The sequence below is a fragment of the Thalassophryne amazonica genome, chromosome 4 (assembly GCF_902500255.1).
Source record: "Thalassophryne amazonica chromosome 4, fThaAma1.1, whole genome shotgun sequence".
Taxonomy (NCBI): Eukaryota; Metazoa; Chordata; class Actinopteri; order Batrachoidiformes; family Batrachoididae; genus Thalassophryne; species Thalassophryne amazonica.
The window spans coordinates 51,232,045-51,247,007 of record NC_047106.1 but is presented as its reverse complement, the minus strand read 5'-3'; the positions used below and the strand labels follow the sequence as shown (position 1 = coordinate 51,247,007).

The window sequence follows — 14,963 nt, the reverse complement described above, 5'->3', positions numbered from 1 at the left end:
GTCTCTCCAACATCAACACCCGTGTTGAACTGCTGTGTACGAGGTCTATTAGATAATAACCGACCCTTTTATTTTTTTTAACTATATGGATTTGAATGACGTGCGATTACACCAATCATGCTTGAACCCTCGTTTGCATGCGTGAGTTTTTTCACGCGTGTCGGTGACGTCATTTCCCTGTGGGCAGGCCTTGAGTGAGATGTGGTCCCGCCCTCTCGGCTGAATTCCTTTGTTTCACACGCTGCTCGAGACGGCGCGTGTTGCTTATCAAACTTTTTCTGGACCTGTGAAGAATATCCGAGTGGACACTATTCGAGAAATTAAGCTTATTTTTGGTGAAAAGTTTAACGGCTGATGAGAGATTATGGGGTGTTTCTGTCGCTGTAAGGACTTCCCACGGAGCAGGACATCGTGCAGCGCTTCCAGGCGCCGTCGTCGGCCTGTTTCGACCTGAAAACATCCTAATTTAAGGCTTAATTCACCCAGGACTTCGTGAGAGAACAGAGAAGATTCAGAAGAGGCCGGCATGAGGACTTTATGCGGACATTCCACTGTTTAAGGACATTTTTTAATGAAAGACGTGCGCGCAAATTCGCGGAGTCGTTTCCGTGATGACTCATCCTTCCATTTTCAACTCCAGTCACGGGGAAGCTGGAGCCAATTCCAGCAGTCACAAGGTGTGAGGCAGGTTACACCCTGGACAGGACACCAGTCCGTCACAGGGCCACATATAGACGGTAGAGCTGAAACTAATCGAGTTATTCGATTAAAATCGATTACTAAAATAGTTGTCAACTAATTTAGTCATCAATTAGTTGCTAAATAACTTTGTTTTACCACAAATGTTTCATTTCTTCCATATAATCAACCGAGCTTTGCTTTGAATCTTGAACCAATGAAGGAGTGCTTCAAGCTGCTGCTTCGTTGGTTTCATTTGCTTTATTTCACTTTATCTTAATTTTTCCCCACTAAAACCCCAAAGAGCATATGTCTGTGAGGAATATTTACCTTTTTTATGTTAAACTGACCTGTTATGGTCTTCTGAAACAGTTGATAGATGTATTTTATGGTAACGCTGATGCTAATGCGTTAGCATGTCTATGGCGTTTTCAATGTTAAAGTTAGCATCAAGCTGCTGGCATTTCAGCATATTTGTGCATTTGTTTTCTGTATAATAATTAATGGCTCAGCGTTTGTTGTCGTAAAAGAGTCAACTGTATTACAAATTATAATATTTTTAATTTATTTTTATTATATATTAATAATACTAGCAACAATAATAATAGTAATAATAACTAATAATGCTTACAATACAATTTTAGAGAAAGAGGACATGAGTCACTATGTGTCATTGTGAAATGACCACTAGTTTACAAGTTATACAGAGGAATGTTGCACATATAATGAGTCAGGCTACAGTTTTTGATTTAGGTTTTATGGTTAACTGGTTATGCTAATTGCTCATTTGCAGCAACAAAAATACCTCTTTTTTCACCATATATTTATAACATTTATATGTTTCAATGTTGTTTTATGGCAACTCAGCCCTTTGATAAAGCAATGTCATTTGAAATAATTATTTTTGTTCTTTATTATAAACAGTTTTATTCTTTATTATTTATATTTAACAGCCAAGGGACATTTGACAATTTGTTGATTTCAAGTATTTTAAGTTTTCAAATAATGTTCTGTTGTTAAATAAAGTGATGGAAGGAGAGAAAAATTGTTTCCCTTGCACATTTTTTAAAAAATTCCCCGCTAATCCGATTAATCGATTAATCGTGTCGAAACCCCATCAGACTCATCGATGATCCAAATAATCGCTTGTTGCAGCCCTAATAGATGGACAAACATATTCACACCCACACCTACGGACAATTTAAAGTGCACACCTTTGAATGTGGGAGGAAGCCGGAGAACCCTCAGGGAACCCAAGCAAACACGGGAAGAACATACAAACTCCACACAGAAAGGCCACAGGTGGGAATCAATCCCACAAACTTTTTGCTGTGAGGCAACAGTGCTAACCACAAATCCACTGTGTTGCTTAGGTATTATCATATTTAAAGCTATTTTCCATGAAGATGCACAGTTAAAAGTCCAAATAGCAAATTGATGCCTGCATGTGAAAAAGGTTGACAGTTAAATATGGAGGAAGGAGAGTTTTATAGTGCATGAGCTTCACGTGAAAAAACTGTTCATGTCACAATTATACCAGACTCTTCTATTAATAGATCTTCAGTCCCAGTCTCTAAAATGTCCAATCAGTTCACAAAGAGCCCTCAGGCAGCTGCATCTATACTTTCCCTCAGTCTCTGCCAGATGTCTTTGATGCTTGGAGCTGAATGGTCCCTCTTTACCGCTCATTGCTGGTTTTGCTGACTGTGTTCTGACCTCTGCATTGCCCTTTTGTTGAGTCTGTTTGCTTCCAATTTACCAAAAGTTTACATGCCTCTGATTTGGAGTGAAATGCTTGTTATCCTCGAAATGCGGTTGTGTGCTGCGCCTACTTTTTAGGTCAGAATACCAGCAACTTGCAGATGCAATGTGTGTATCGTATTTGAAAATGTAGTTCAGGTCAACTGGCAAGAGCCCATAAAGATAAATACGAGGTCTATTAGAAAAGTATCCGACCTTATTATTTTTTTCAAAAACCATATGGATTTGAATCACGTGTGATTACATCAGACATGCTTGAACCCTCGTGGGCATGCGAGAGTTTTTTCACGCCTGTCGGTCATTTGCCTGTGGGCAGTCTTTGAGTGAGGAGTCGTCCACCCGCTCGTCGATTTTTTTCATTGTTTAGGAATGGCTCAGAGACTGTTGCTTTGTTTGATAAAAATTTTTTCAAAACTGTAAGGCACAACTGAGTGGACACCATTCAATAAATTCAGCTGGTTTTCGGTAAAAATTTTAACGGCTGATGAGAGATTTTGGTCTGGTAGTGTCGCTTTAAGGACGGTCCACGGCGCCTGACGGCGATCTGCGCTTCGAGGCGGCAGCGTCTCGCCGTTTCAAGTTGAAAACTTCCACATTTCAGGCTCTGTTGACGCAGTAAGTCGTCAGCGGGGGGGGGGGGGGGGGGGGGGGGGGGGGGGGGGGGGGGGGGGGGGGGGGGGGGGGGGGGGGGGGGGGGGGAACTTTCAGAAGAAGTCGGCATGAGGAGTTTATTCGGACATTCCATTGTTAACGGTCATTTTGTAATGAAAGAACGTGCGGGCAGAGTCGCATGTCGGGCTGGACCCGACCGCGGGGGGTCGCGGCAGGAAAAAACACCTCCGTTGGAAATCTTAACGGGCAAGTTGGAACATGCCCAAGCTGTTAAACAATTTCTCAGTTACTCACTTGTTGAAAGCCATTAAAAGCCGCCTGAATTCTACAAATGGTTTTCAACACGGAGGTGTTTTTCCTGTCGCGGCGCACACAGATTTGCCGAGTCGTCACGGAAACGACTCGGCGAATTTGCACGTACGTCTTTCATTAAAAAAATGTCCTTAAACAGTGGAATGTCCGCATAAATTCCTCATGCCGGCCTCTTCTGAATCTTCTCTGTTCTCTCACGATGTCCTGGGTGAATTAAGCCTTAAATTAGGATGTTTTCAGCTCGAAACAGGCCGACGACAGCGCTGGAAGCGCTGCAGGACGTCCCGCTCCGTGGGAAGTCCTTACACCGACAGAAACACCCCATAATCTCTCATCAGCCGTTAAACTTTTCACAGAAAACCAGCTTAATTTCTCGAATAGTGTCCACTCGGATATTCCTCACAGGTCCAGAAAAAATTTTGATAAAGCAACGCGCGCCGTTTCGAGCAGCGTGTGAAACAAAGGAATTCAGCCGAGAGGGCGGGACCGACACGCGTGAAAAAACTCACGCATGCGCACGAGGGTTCAAGCATGATTGGTGTAATCGCATGTCATTCAAATCCATATAGTTAAAAAAAAATAAAAGGGTCGGTTTATATCTAAGAGACCTCGTATACACACATAACAGAAGTCTAAAACGAGCTGTTTCAGGTATAAATGTTGCTTATAGCGAGGGAATTTCTACATTTATATAATTGTTTGACTTGAGAGAAGTTTACATAAAACCCTGACCATATTTAAGATATTAAAAAATATATTTTTTACACAGAATGATGTTCCACAATGTTTTAAAATCTGATTATAAGACACAAATATCTTCAGAAAACATAAAATGAGCTGATATATAGTTCTACTTCATTATCATATTTTAAATGTGAAAGTCATGAATCATTTAAGCTGTATGGTATTTCAGATTCTGAAGATTTAAGTCATAAAAAGAATTTTCTTTGGCACTGTTATTTTATTTATTAGCCTTTAAATAGGGGATTCATAATATGACGTTACCAATATCATCAAAATTTCACGTTGCCTAGGAAAAAATTCATAATTAGTTCCCCTGAAAGGAAAATCTATTATAGCAACGTCATATATCACCTGAGTGCTTCCTCCAAATTGTACAAAGGATGCTGGGAAGCACAGAGCAGCAGCCAATTAGAATAGAGATGCACGGTGACGTCTGCTGGCTGACGTCCAGCATGGCAGAAAATGCTCCAAAACAGCTTTTTTTCCTGTAAAAATGTAATATGTTTCTCACATATTTTGTAAAGGTTAATGACAAATAAACACTTCTAAATCTACAAACACTGTTTCTGAAACCAGGTAACACCTCTGAAGTGATTTTCAAGACATCTTACATCAATAAGATTTCTTGCAAATTGTCTGGGGGTGAATGATAGACTACACAAAAGAAAGTCCAAGGGTTCCTGATCCAAAGCTTCCACAGCCCATGTACGCACATCACGTGAGGTTAATGGTACGTTCCAGCAATTTCAAAACCTCATGCATGTGCACATGCAGTTTCTCCTGAAGATGGTGTTAAAAAGGAAAATAAAAATTGGTTATGGGATTCCCCTCAGGTAAATATGTTGTCTTCATTAAAATGAGCTGTAATTTTGCAAGAAAAACTAAAACAATAGGGCTGCAACAAACGATTATTCGAATCATCGATGAATCTGATGGGGTTTCGACACAATTAATCGATTAATTTTTCTCTCCTTCCATCACTTTATTTAACAACAGAACATTATTTGAAAACTTAAAATACTTGAAAGTCAACAAATTGTCAAATGTTCCTTGGCTGTTGAAATATAAAATAATAAAGAATAAAACAGTTTATAATAAAGAAAAAAAAATGATTTCAAATGACATTGCTTTATCAAAGTGCTGAGTTGCCATAAAACAACATTGAAACATAAATGTTATAAAATATGTGGTGACAAAAGAGGTATTTTTGTTGCTGCAAATGAGCAATTAGCATAACCAGTTAACCATAAAACCTAAATCAAAAACTGCAGCCTGACTCATTACACGTGCAACATTCTCTGTATAACTTGTAAACTAAGTGGTCATTTCACAATGACACACGTAACTCATGTCTCTCTAAATTGTATTGTAGCATTATTAGTTATTATTACTATTATTATTGTTGCTATTATTATTAATCCATCCATCCATCCATTTTCTTCCACTTTATCCGGAGTCGGGTTGCGGGGGCAGCAGCTCAAGCAAAGCCGCCCAGACCTCCTGATCCACACACCCCTCGCCCAGCTCCTCCGGGGGAACCCCAAGGCGTTCCCAAGCCAGCTGAGAGATGTAGTCCCTCCAGCGTGTCCTGAGTCTTCCCCGGGGCCCCCTCCCAGTGGGACGTGCCCGGAACACCTCTCCAGCGAGGCGTCCAGGGGGCATCCGGAAAAGATGCCCGAGCCACCTCAACTGACTCCTTTCAACGTGGAGGAGCAGCGGCTCGACTCCAAGCTCCTCCCGAGTGACAGAGCTCCTCACCCTATCTCTAAGGGAGCGCCCAGCCACCCTGCGGAGGAAACTCATCTCGGCCGCTTGTACTCGTGATCTCGTTCTTTCGGTCATGAGCCAAATCTCATGACCATAGGTGAGGATCAGAACGTAGATCGATCAGTAAATCGAGAGCTTTGCCCCCCTACTCAGCTCTCTCTTCACCACGACGGTCCGATACAGCGACCGCATCACTGCAGATGCTGCACCAATCCGTCTCTCGATCTCACGCTCCATCCGTCCCTCACTCGTGAACAAGACCCCAAGATACTTAAACTCCTCCACTTGAGGCAAGGACACTCCACCGACCTGAAGAGGGCAAAGCACCTTTTTCCGGTTGAGAACCATGGCCTCGGATTTGGAGGTGCTGATTTTCATCCCGAACGCGTCACACTCGGCTGCAAACCGCCCCAGTGCACGCTGAAGGTCCTGATTTGGCTTTGTCAAATCAGGACCTTCAGCTTAAATTAAAAAATATTATAATTTGTAATACATTTGACTCTTTTACAACAACAAACGCTGAGCCATTCATTATTATACAGAAAACAAATGCACAAACATGCTGAAATGCCAGCAGCTTAATGCTAACTTTAACATTGAAAACGCCATAGATATGCTAACACGTTAGTATCGGCGTTACAATAATATGCTCTTTAGGGTTTTAGTGGGGAAAATTAAGATAAAGCGAAATAAAACAAATGAAACCAACAAAGCAGCAGCTCGAAGCACTCCTTCATTGGTTCAAGATTCAAAGCAAAGCTTGGTTGATTATATGGAAGAAACGAAACATTTGTGGTAAAACAAAGTTATTTAGCAACAAATCGATGACTAAATTAGTTGACAACTATTTTAATAATCGATTTTAATTGAATAACTCGATTAGCTGTTTCAGCTCTATAAAACAATAATATTATAATGCTTGTATTTCAGTAGAAATTTAATTTCATCAGAGAAAGCAGCTTTAATTGAAAATCAAAAAGTGGTATACATCTTTGTTCCCCGCCTGTGCAAAGTGTTATTAATACATACAGGTATGAAAGCATATACATAAAATTTATATAAGTACATGAGTTATGGTGGTGACGAAGCATTTGACCTTGGCCTTACGTATTCAAAAGGATTACAGAGTGTTCACATATGATTTCATCCAAGATTTTGATCCAGACTGATGGCTGCCCCGGAGAACAAGAAGAGTTCCTATCATTGTGTTAATGCTTACTGATATGCTGAAAGAAAACAGATTTTTTTAAAAGTAAACGCCTGGCGGTAAAGGACTGGCTCAAAAGAAAGACCAAGAGATCCTGATCCAAAGAGCCTCAGGCAAGTGCGATCCATCTTTCTTCTCCTTTTGGTTGCTCACACTATGGGTAGCCATGGCAGATCACCCGTGTCCATCTCACCATGTCCAATGCATCTTCCTGTCAAACCAACCATCTGCATGTCCTCCCTCCATACGTCCATAAACCTCCCTTTGTCCTCCCTTCTCCTCCTGCCTGATGGCTCCATCCAGCCTTGATATATTGGAGAACTACCACATGTTTTTAAGCCTTGATGAAGACAGTAGCAGAAACACGTAGGTTTAAGCCCATTTATCAAATGCTTTCTTGTTGTTTAAACACAAAACAGTGTGCGTTGGAGTTTTCTTTTGGAGAGAGAAGATGGCTAACTGCAAGACATCTGTGAGCAGCTCCTCTATCTGCTAGAACACTCTTAAAATACTCTTCTTTAAGCCCCCACAGCAATCTTCCTCCCATTTACTCCATCATACAACAGTTCGAACCCACCTTCGATGCTCCTGGCCTTATTTGCCTTTTGTACACACAGTATCTACGTTTATCCTCTCCCTTCACAGGCCTTTGTTGCAGTTTGTGACAACAGTGTAAAACCGGAGCTTGACATATGATTGTATTTTAGAAATAGCTTTGATTCTCATCGAACCTTTATTAGCATTTATGAGCTGAAACAACTAATTGAGTTAATCAATTAAAATTGATTATTAAAATAGTTGTCAACTAATTTAGTCATCGATTAGTTGCTAAATAACTTTGTTTTACTGCAAATATTTAATTTCTTCCATATAATCAACCTAGCTTTGCTTGAACTTGAACCAATGAAGGAGTGCTTCGAGCTGCTGCTTTGTTGGTTTCATTTGTTTTATTTCACTTTATCTTAATTTTTCTCCACTAAAACCCTAAAGAGCATATGTCTGTGAAGAATATTTACCTTTTTTATGTTAAACTGACCTGTTATGGTCTTCTGAAACAGTTGATAGATGTATTTTATGCTAACGCCGATGCTAATGCGTTAGCATGTCTATGGCGTTTTCAATGTTAAAGTTAGCATCAAGCTGCTGGCATTTCAGCATGTTTGTGCATTTGCTTTCTGTATAATAATTAATGGCTCAGCATTTGTTGTCGTAAAAGAGTCAAATGTATTACAAATTATAATATTTTTTAATTTATTTTTATTTATATATTAATAATAATAGCAACAATAACAATAGTAATAATAACTAATAATGCTACAATACAATTTAGAGAAAGAGACATGAGTCACATGTGTCATGTGTCATTGTGAAATGACCACTTAGTTTACAAGTTATACAGAGAATGTTGCAGATATAATGAGTCAGGGTACAGTTTTTGATTTAGGTTTTATGGTTAACTGGTTATGCTAATTGCTCATTTGCAGCAACAAAAATACCTCTTTTTTTCACCACATATTTTATAACTTTTATATGTTTTAATGTTGTTTTATGGCAACTCAGCACTTTGATAAAGCAATGTCATTTGAAATAATTATTTTTGTTATTTATTATAAACTGTTTTATTCTTTATTATTTTATATTTCAACAGCCAAGGGACATTTGATGATTTGTTGATTTTCAAGTATTTTAAGTTTTCAAATAATGTTCTGTTGTTAAATAAAGTGATTGAAGGAGAGAAAAATTGTTTCCCTGGCACATTTTTAAAAAATTCCCAGCTAATCCGATTAATCGATTAATCGTGTCGAAACCCCATCAGATTCATCGATGATCCAAATAATAGTTTGTTGCAGTCCTACTGCTAACCATTTTCCAGTTAAAGTTACACTGCATGAAAGGCATAGACAGTATATACTAATCCTGTGTGACGTTATTCCTGGGTTTTCTATAGAGACCCCGTTTTGTAACCCCAAAATTGCTGTTCGGGTGTCGCCATGTTGCCAGTGCTTACTCTGTCTACGTGACAAACAACCCATAAATGGGTATAGAGGTGGAGTGTTGGCAGGACAAATGGAGCCCAACTGTGTCTCCATCTTCAAGTCCCGAACAAGATAAGCTAACAGGCAAACACTGGTTTGGGTGTTTATTAAATCATATTGTTAGGGACTAGGTGGTGGTTCTCATAATGGTTTGCTTTTGTGATGGCATTAAAAATTTTGACCCACTTTCCTTAACAGTCATGTTTTAACTGAACCTAATGTCATGAAGCTACTGATAACAGCTGAAAGTGCTAACTTTGTTAGCATAAAACATTAAATAGAATGATAACTTCACTTGACACCAACACATCTTAGATGATTTGCTCGGAGAATGCACCACACAACAAGCTATGTCATTACAGATATTTGGATAAACACATTGCTCCACAGCAGTTAGCAGCCACAGCTAGCGGCTCTAAGTGACCAACACTCTTAAGTATGAACTCTCAGCTCAGCAACAACATATGAACTGTCACTCAAAGTGGCCACGCCCCCAATTATGCATAACATTAGTGAAAGGCTCATATTGGACTCTGAACTATATTCATGATAATATTGTCATTAGAAGGTCAGAATATCTCAAACACAATATCACACATAAACCCGTTTACACTCATACTGGAGTTCATACAGTGCTTATAAGACACGCATGAAAAGACTCTAACATGAACAAAGAGGAAAAATAATGCGGAAAAATCAGTGTAACAAATGCAAACAAGCAATTATTGGTAAGGAGGTCAATATATTCAATTAATATCTGATTTTCACCAAATTTGCAAATTAGATTCAGCCAAGACGGTTCAAATGACAGTATTTTGTATTTGCGTACACAAATTGGAAATCTTTCAATCTCTCCACATGCAGTGTGTCATGTCTCTGTCCCTTCTGTCACTGGTTCAATTCTCACCCACCGAGTGAAGCCTGGGATACGCTCAGTCAGAAAAAGCATCTCTCAGTGTTTGGTTCAGCTGTTGTGTGTGTGTATGCACATTTGCCGTGTGTGTGTGGTGTGTGTGTGTGTGTGTGTGGGTGTGTGTTGTGTGTGTGTGTGTGTGGTGTGTGTGTGTGTGTGTGTGAGCAAGAGAGAGACTGAGAACAAAAGAGAAGCAGATTAAGATAATATCTAAATCCCTCCTCTGCCCTGAGAACAGCAGGCAAAGAAGTTACAGACTTTATGTGCGACTGTTTAAGCCCCAAATCAACATTCATATCCATATGACGTCCTTCTGTGCTGAAATATTCACTTTCATGCCAGCCTGTGTGTGATGCCTGTCAGTGACTATGTAAATGGAGCAGACTGGTCAGTATGCTCCAACATCATCATGTCATGCTGTTCCCAGGTTTTATTCCTAGTTTTTAGTCTAAACCACCACAATAAGCCAACTTTCATTACGGGGGGAACGGATCACAAACTCATGGTTCTAGTCACAGATCGGATCATTTTTCACATCAGCAAATAACGAGAAGACAAATATATTCTGGTTTTCAGTTGCCTATCACTTGGGAAAAGTCTTTTTTGTTTTTCTAGACCTCAGCGAACTCCCCGCCACCTCCACCTAGGCTCAGTCAGCAGGGTCACGACAGCACAGGGAAAGCATGCCGTACACTATATATTCAGTTCCTGATATTTTGTAGTGATTCTTTCTGTGTTTCAACCCCGACATGCTTTGAACCTGCATCAGGCTGCTAACTGTTTTTTCCTCGCTTACAGTTTGATTTGACTCCAGCTCTGCATTGACATTTACACAAGTATTACTTTAAAAACATACTTAAAATTAACAGAATCATGTACTACTTTTCAATGGCATCATTTTGGACCCCTTCACACATGGTACGAATAAGTACAAATCAGGGCGACTCACGGCAGAACAGCTCGTATGAGCGAACCACGAAAACATCGAGCCGACGGGCAGGCGTGCATGATCCCGGTGCAACGGTGTCGTGTGAGGAGCTGCACACCATCGCGCCGCTGATGTGGAGGAAAATAAAATAAAAACCAACTGTACCAAACAAACAAATGTTGATATAAATAATAAATAAAATGGGAGGCAATAGAGAATGCAGCGGTTAAATAACATTGGTTAATTAAAAAATACGTAAATGGCACTCATGGAATTTGAACCCATAAGCTCTGATTACCAGACAGATACTTTACCACTGCGCTACAATCACTGTCAATCACAATCATTGGAGCATGAAATGGCTAAAATCAACAAGCAGATAAATGCATTTTTAAAAAAGAAAAAGTGCTGTGTTAACTGACCAAACGGCATTTCTTACGGCGTATTTCTGCTGATACATGACTCAAAGTGGCGAATTTGTCGCACTGTTGGCTTGTCCAGCAGCGCACCGCTCACAGCACTCCAGGCGCGACACGCGTGTCCTGTCAGACAGACATGACATTCAGATTGCCTACTGCGTGTCCACATGAACTGACGGTCCGTTTCTCCAGCCCATCCAAAAGCGATATATGTTTTTATGTATTTCCACGTGATGACAGCAAACACACATGCGCGTGTCCATCAAAACACGGGATGTGTTCTGCAGCTGTGACGTCCAGGACCAGAGATGTCTCAATGGCTGTTGGCAGCCAGCCACACCCCCGTCCATTCAGCGCACAGACCAAAATGTCAGTCTGTGATCAGATTAGAGGCGCCTCGCCTGTGGGGGGGGGGGGGGGGGCGGCACACGAACCACACGCACACGTGTTGTGGGGGAAGCCGGCAACTCCACAGCCGTGGGGCACTTAGACAAATTTCACATCCAGCTCGACAGTGATCGTCTGCTGACTGTTGTCGTGCTAATAGCACGAATGGCCACAAATTTTCTAAGTGCCAAACAAGCAGTGTTAGATGTTCGTGCGTGTCACCTGGAATTTGGCCGACACCTGTTGCGAGAGGGTTCGATGGGCTCTCACAGCACACACTCTGTCTTTCAGCCCCTGGTGTGCACAAATAGTTGTAGTAACAGGTGTATGAGGTGTTGGAGGCAGCTACAATTTTACATGTACTGCATACGATTCCTGCTTCATGTGCACTTCATGCGTAATTTGACCACATTCATACTATGTGTGAAGGGGCACTAAGAGGCGTCTAGTGACTTTCCAAGAAAAGCACTTTCACATCAACTTTCAATAATGCTGGCTTCATTAAAATAAAAATAAAAATAAACTGATAAAATATGCAGACAGCTGTTAGACAATTCTGGCTAGTACAAGCTCACTTATGCACTTATCTCACTGGTAATCATGCTAGCTAGGTAGCTACCGTGTCTAAGTTGCTACAATGGTTCATCATGCTAGCTCAGCTATTTTGCATGTAGCTTGCTCAGAAATGAGTCTGTTAAGATCAATTGTAAGCATATTATGTCATTACTGGCTTCATTAAATGTTTGCATCTTGCAGTAACAGGGTTTTATTTTGCATTTGGCTCAAAGCGTCACACAGCACAAGGGCTATTACTAATTTCTACTCAATGAAGTTGCTATTTTTACACTGTGCATCCATGTCCTCTAAAGCACCATCCCACATGCAGTCATATGGGTGTGTTTGTCTAAAAATGAGGTGCGGTCAGGAGCAGAGCTGGTGCACTGGTATCATCCATGTGCCTCAGACCACCAAAAACTTGGGTCTAAATTCTAGAGCTGTACACAGAGTGCAAAATTCAAAGCATGCTTTACATAAACAGGTCCACAACACACACACACACACACACACACACACACACACACACACATCCTGCTTCCCAGCACATATCACTGGCAGTCACTTGTAACATTGTATTAGTATGACGCCATATCAGGAGCGAAGAGCGGAAGTATTGAGATAAAGTTTTATGAGACATCTCTCTCTCCCATCCTCTTTCACACACACACGCACAAACACACACATTCACTGGTTGGACTGGGATACAGATAAAGTGTCTTGTCCAAGGACACGGACACAGCCTGAAGCCCAGACCTGCAACCCAACTCAATGTGGATTTGTGGTTCATCTGCTGTCTTTCTATTATTAAAGTTATTCACTCAGTCGATATACCGAGTGACTCCTATATAGGCTCTGAGGACCATCAGTGCTGGTGCTTATCCATGAATACTATAGTGTGAAATCGTTGCGACTCTATGACTCCCCCTTGGCCGGACAATTTCCTTTATACATTTTTTTAAGGGTTAAAAACTATTTTCCATTTTCAAAAAGACAATGAAACAGGAAAAAGCTCTATTTTTATCTTCCCCCTCACTATTCCTTGACAATTCTCGACTGCGTGCACGCTGCATGTTGGAGTCTCTCTTGTTCCGTCTCCTTCTAGTCCCACTTTCACACTCCTCCTCTCACTCTTTTCACACATATCCCATCACACAAATTTGTCATCACTTGATTAGTTTTACTCTCTAGCCCTTGAAATCTTCTCAATCTGGGCATTGGGTTTGGGAGCAAATTTAAATACCACCAATTCAGAAGCACGTGCAGGATTTCTGCTGCTGAAAACTTACAAACACAGTGTGCAGCAAATACAAACATACATGAAATGCATGAAGGCTGAAAAAAGTTGGGTGTTTATATGAATTTGGCAGATGAGGGTGTGAGGACTAATGCATCGGCTAACTCTATAAGCCACCATGAGGCCCGTGAACACAGGCTAGACTAGACCTATTATCATTTTGGCAGCGACTGAAATACCATTGTAGTGAATAACCCAACAGCAACACCAACCAACCGTGTCTATCTGTGTTTGATGTTGACTTCAACTTGATAGATTTTTGCCATGTTGAAACACGTTCTACTCGTCAGACAGACTAGGAGGTGAGCCTGGGAAAAAACTAGCACAAGGTACTGATTACTACAGTAACAACCCAGTTTGACACCCAAACATACCCCCAATCAAAGAACACAAACGCAGAACAAACATCTGCACATACTCAAACACATCAACAGAGCCTCGCTCCCCCTCTACATGACTCACCTGAGGTCGATGGCCTCCTCCATTTCGCCGCAAGAACTCATGTCACGCAGGAACAACTGACACAGCAGGTGAGCGGAGATGCAATGATGACAACCAGAGCTGCCGAGAGGGAAAGAAAAACTGCGCGGCAGCAGCAGCATGAGGAGAGAGCAGCGAGAACAGTGATGACACCACCAGACTCGGAGTGAGGGACAGCGAGGGGAGGGAAAGCAGAACGACAGAGCCACACCTCTTCTTAAGGGATTAACTCAGAAAAACGGCACCCCAATGTGCACACATGCACAAACGTACACCCAGACACAATCGACCTGCTCGTGACGCAACGTGTGTGGGGAGGAATCTGTTTTTTTTTGCTTGGTTTCACATACGTGCAGCTGCTCAAAATAAAGACAAAACAATGTTTGACGCTCCAAATTCCGAGGAAAGAAGCGAGTGGGAAAGAGAGAGGAAAAGGGAGCGAGAGCCAGAGTGGAGAAGAGGAAAGAGAAAAGCGAGAAGTGATTAAGTGAGTCATGGCTAGTGGTGACACCAGTCTTCTTTGGTCTCTATCTGCTGTGGCACCCTGGTCAAGAGTGCACTGGGGGAAAGGCCGAGAACTGGGATAGAGCCTGGGGACGGGCTCTACAGGTAGAACTGAGGAATTTCCCCTTTGTGTCAGGGGAGAGTTACTGCTCCAAGTGCAGGACTTTAAGTACCTTGGGGTCTTATTTGGGTGGGGGAAAATGTAACGTGAGATGGACAGATGGATTGGGGCTGCATCTGAGGTCCTGCAGATGTTGCATGGGGCCGTCATGATGGAGAAAGCTGAGCCACAAGGGATAGCTCTTGATCGACCAGTCGTTTACAATCATGGAAGTGACTGAAAGAACAAGGTCACGAATAGCG

The 14,963-nt window shown here is 41.4% G+C and overlaps 1 protein-coding gene across 1 annotated transcript in view; it reads right to left on the bottom strand.

Annotated features, from left to right (window-relative positions):
- numbl (NUMB like endocytic adaptor protein) overlaps nt 1-14,259 on the bottom strand; it is a 136,226-nt gene extending 121,967 nt beyond the window's left edge. Inside the window, 1 exon segment of the mRNA XM_034167877.1 lies at nt 14,079-14,259. Within this exon segment, the coding sequence (XP_034023768.1) occupies nt 14,079-14,218 (140 nt within the window). The 5' untranslated portion in view covers nt 14,219-14,259.
- Nucleotides 14,260-14,963: the final 704 nt, after the last annotated feature.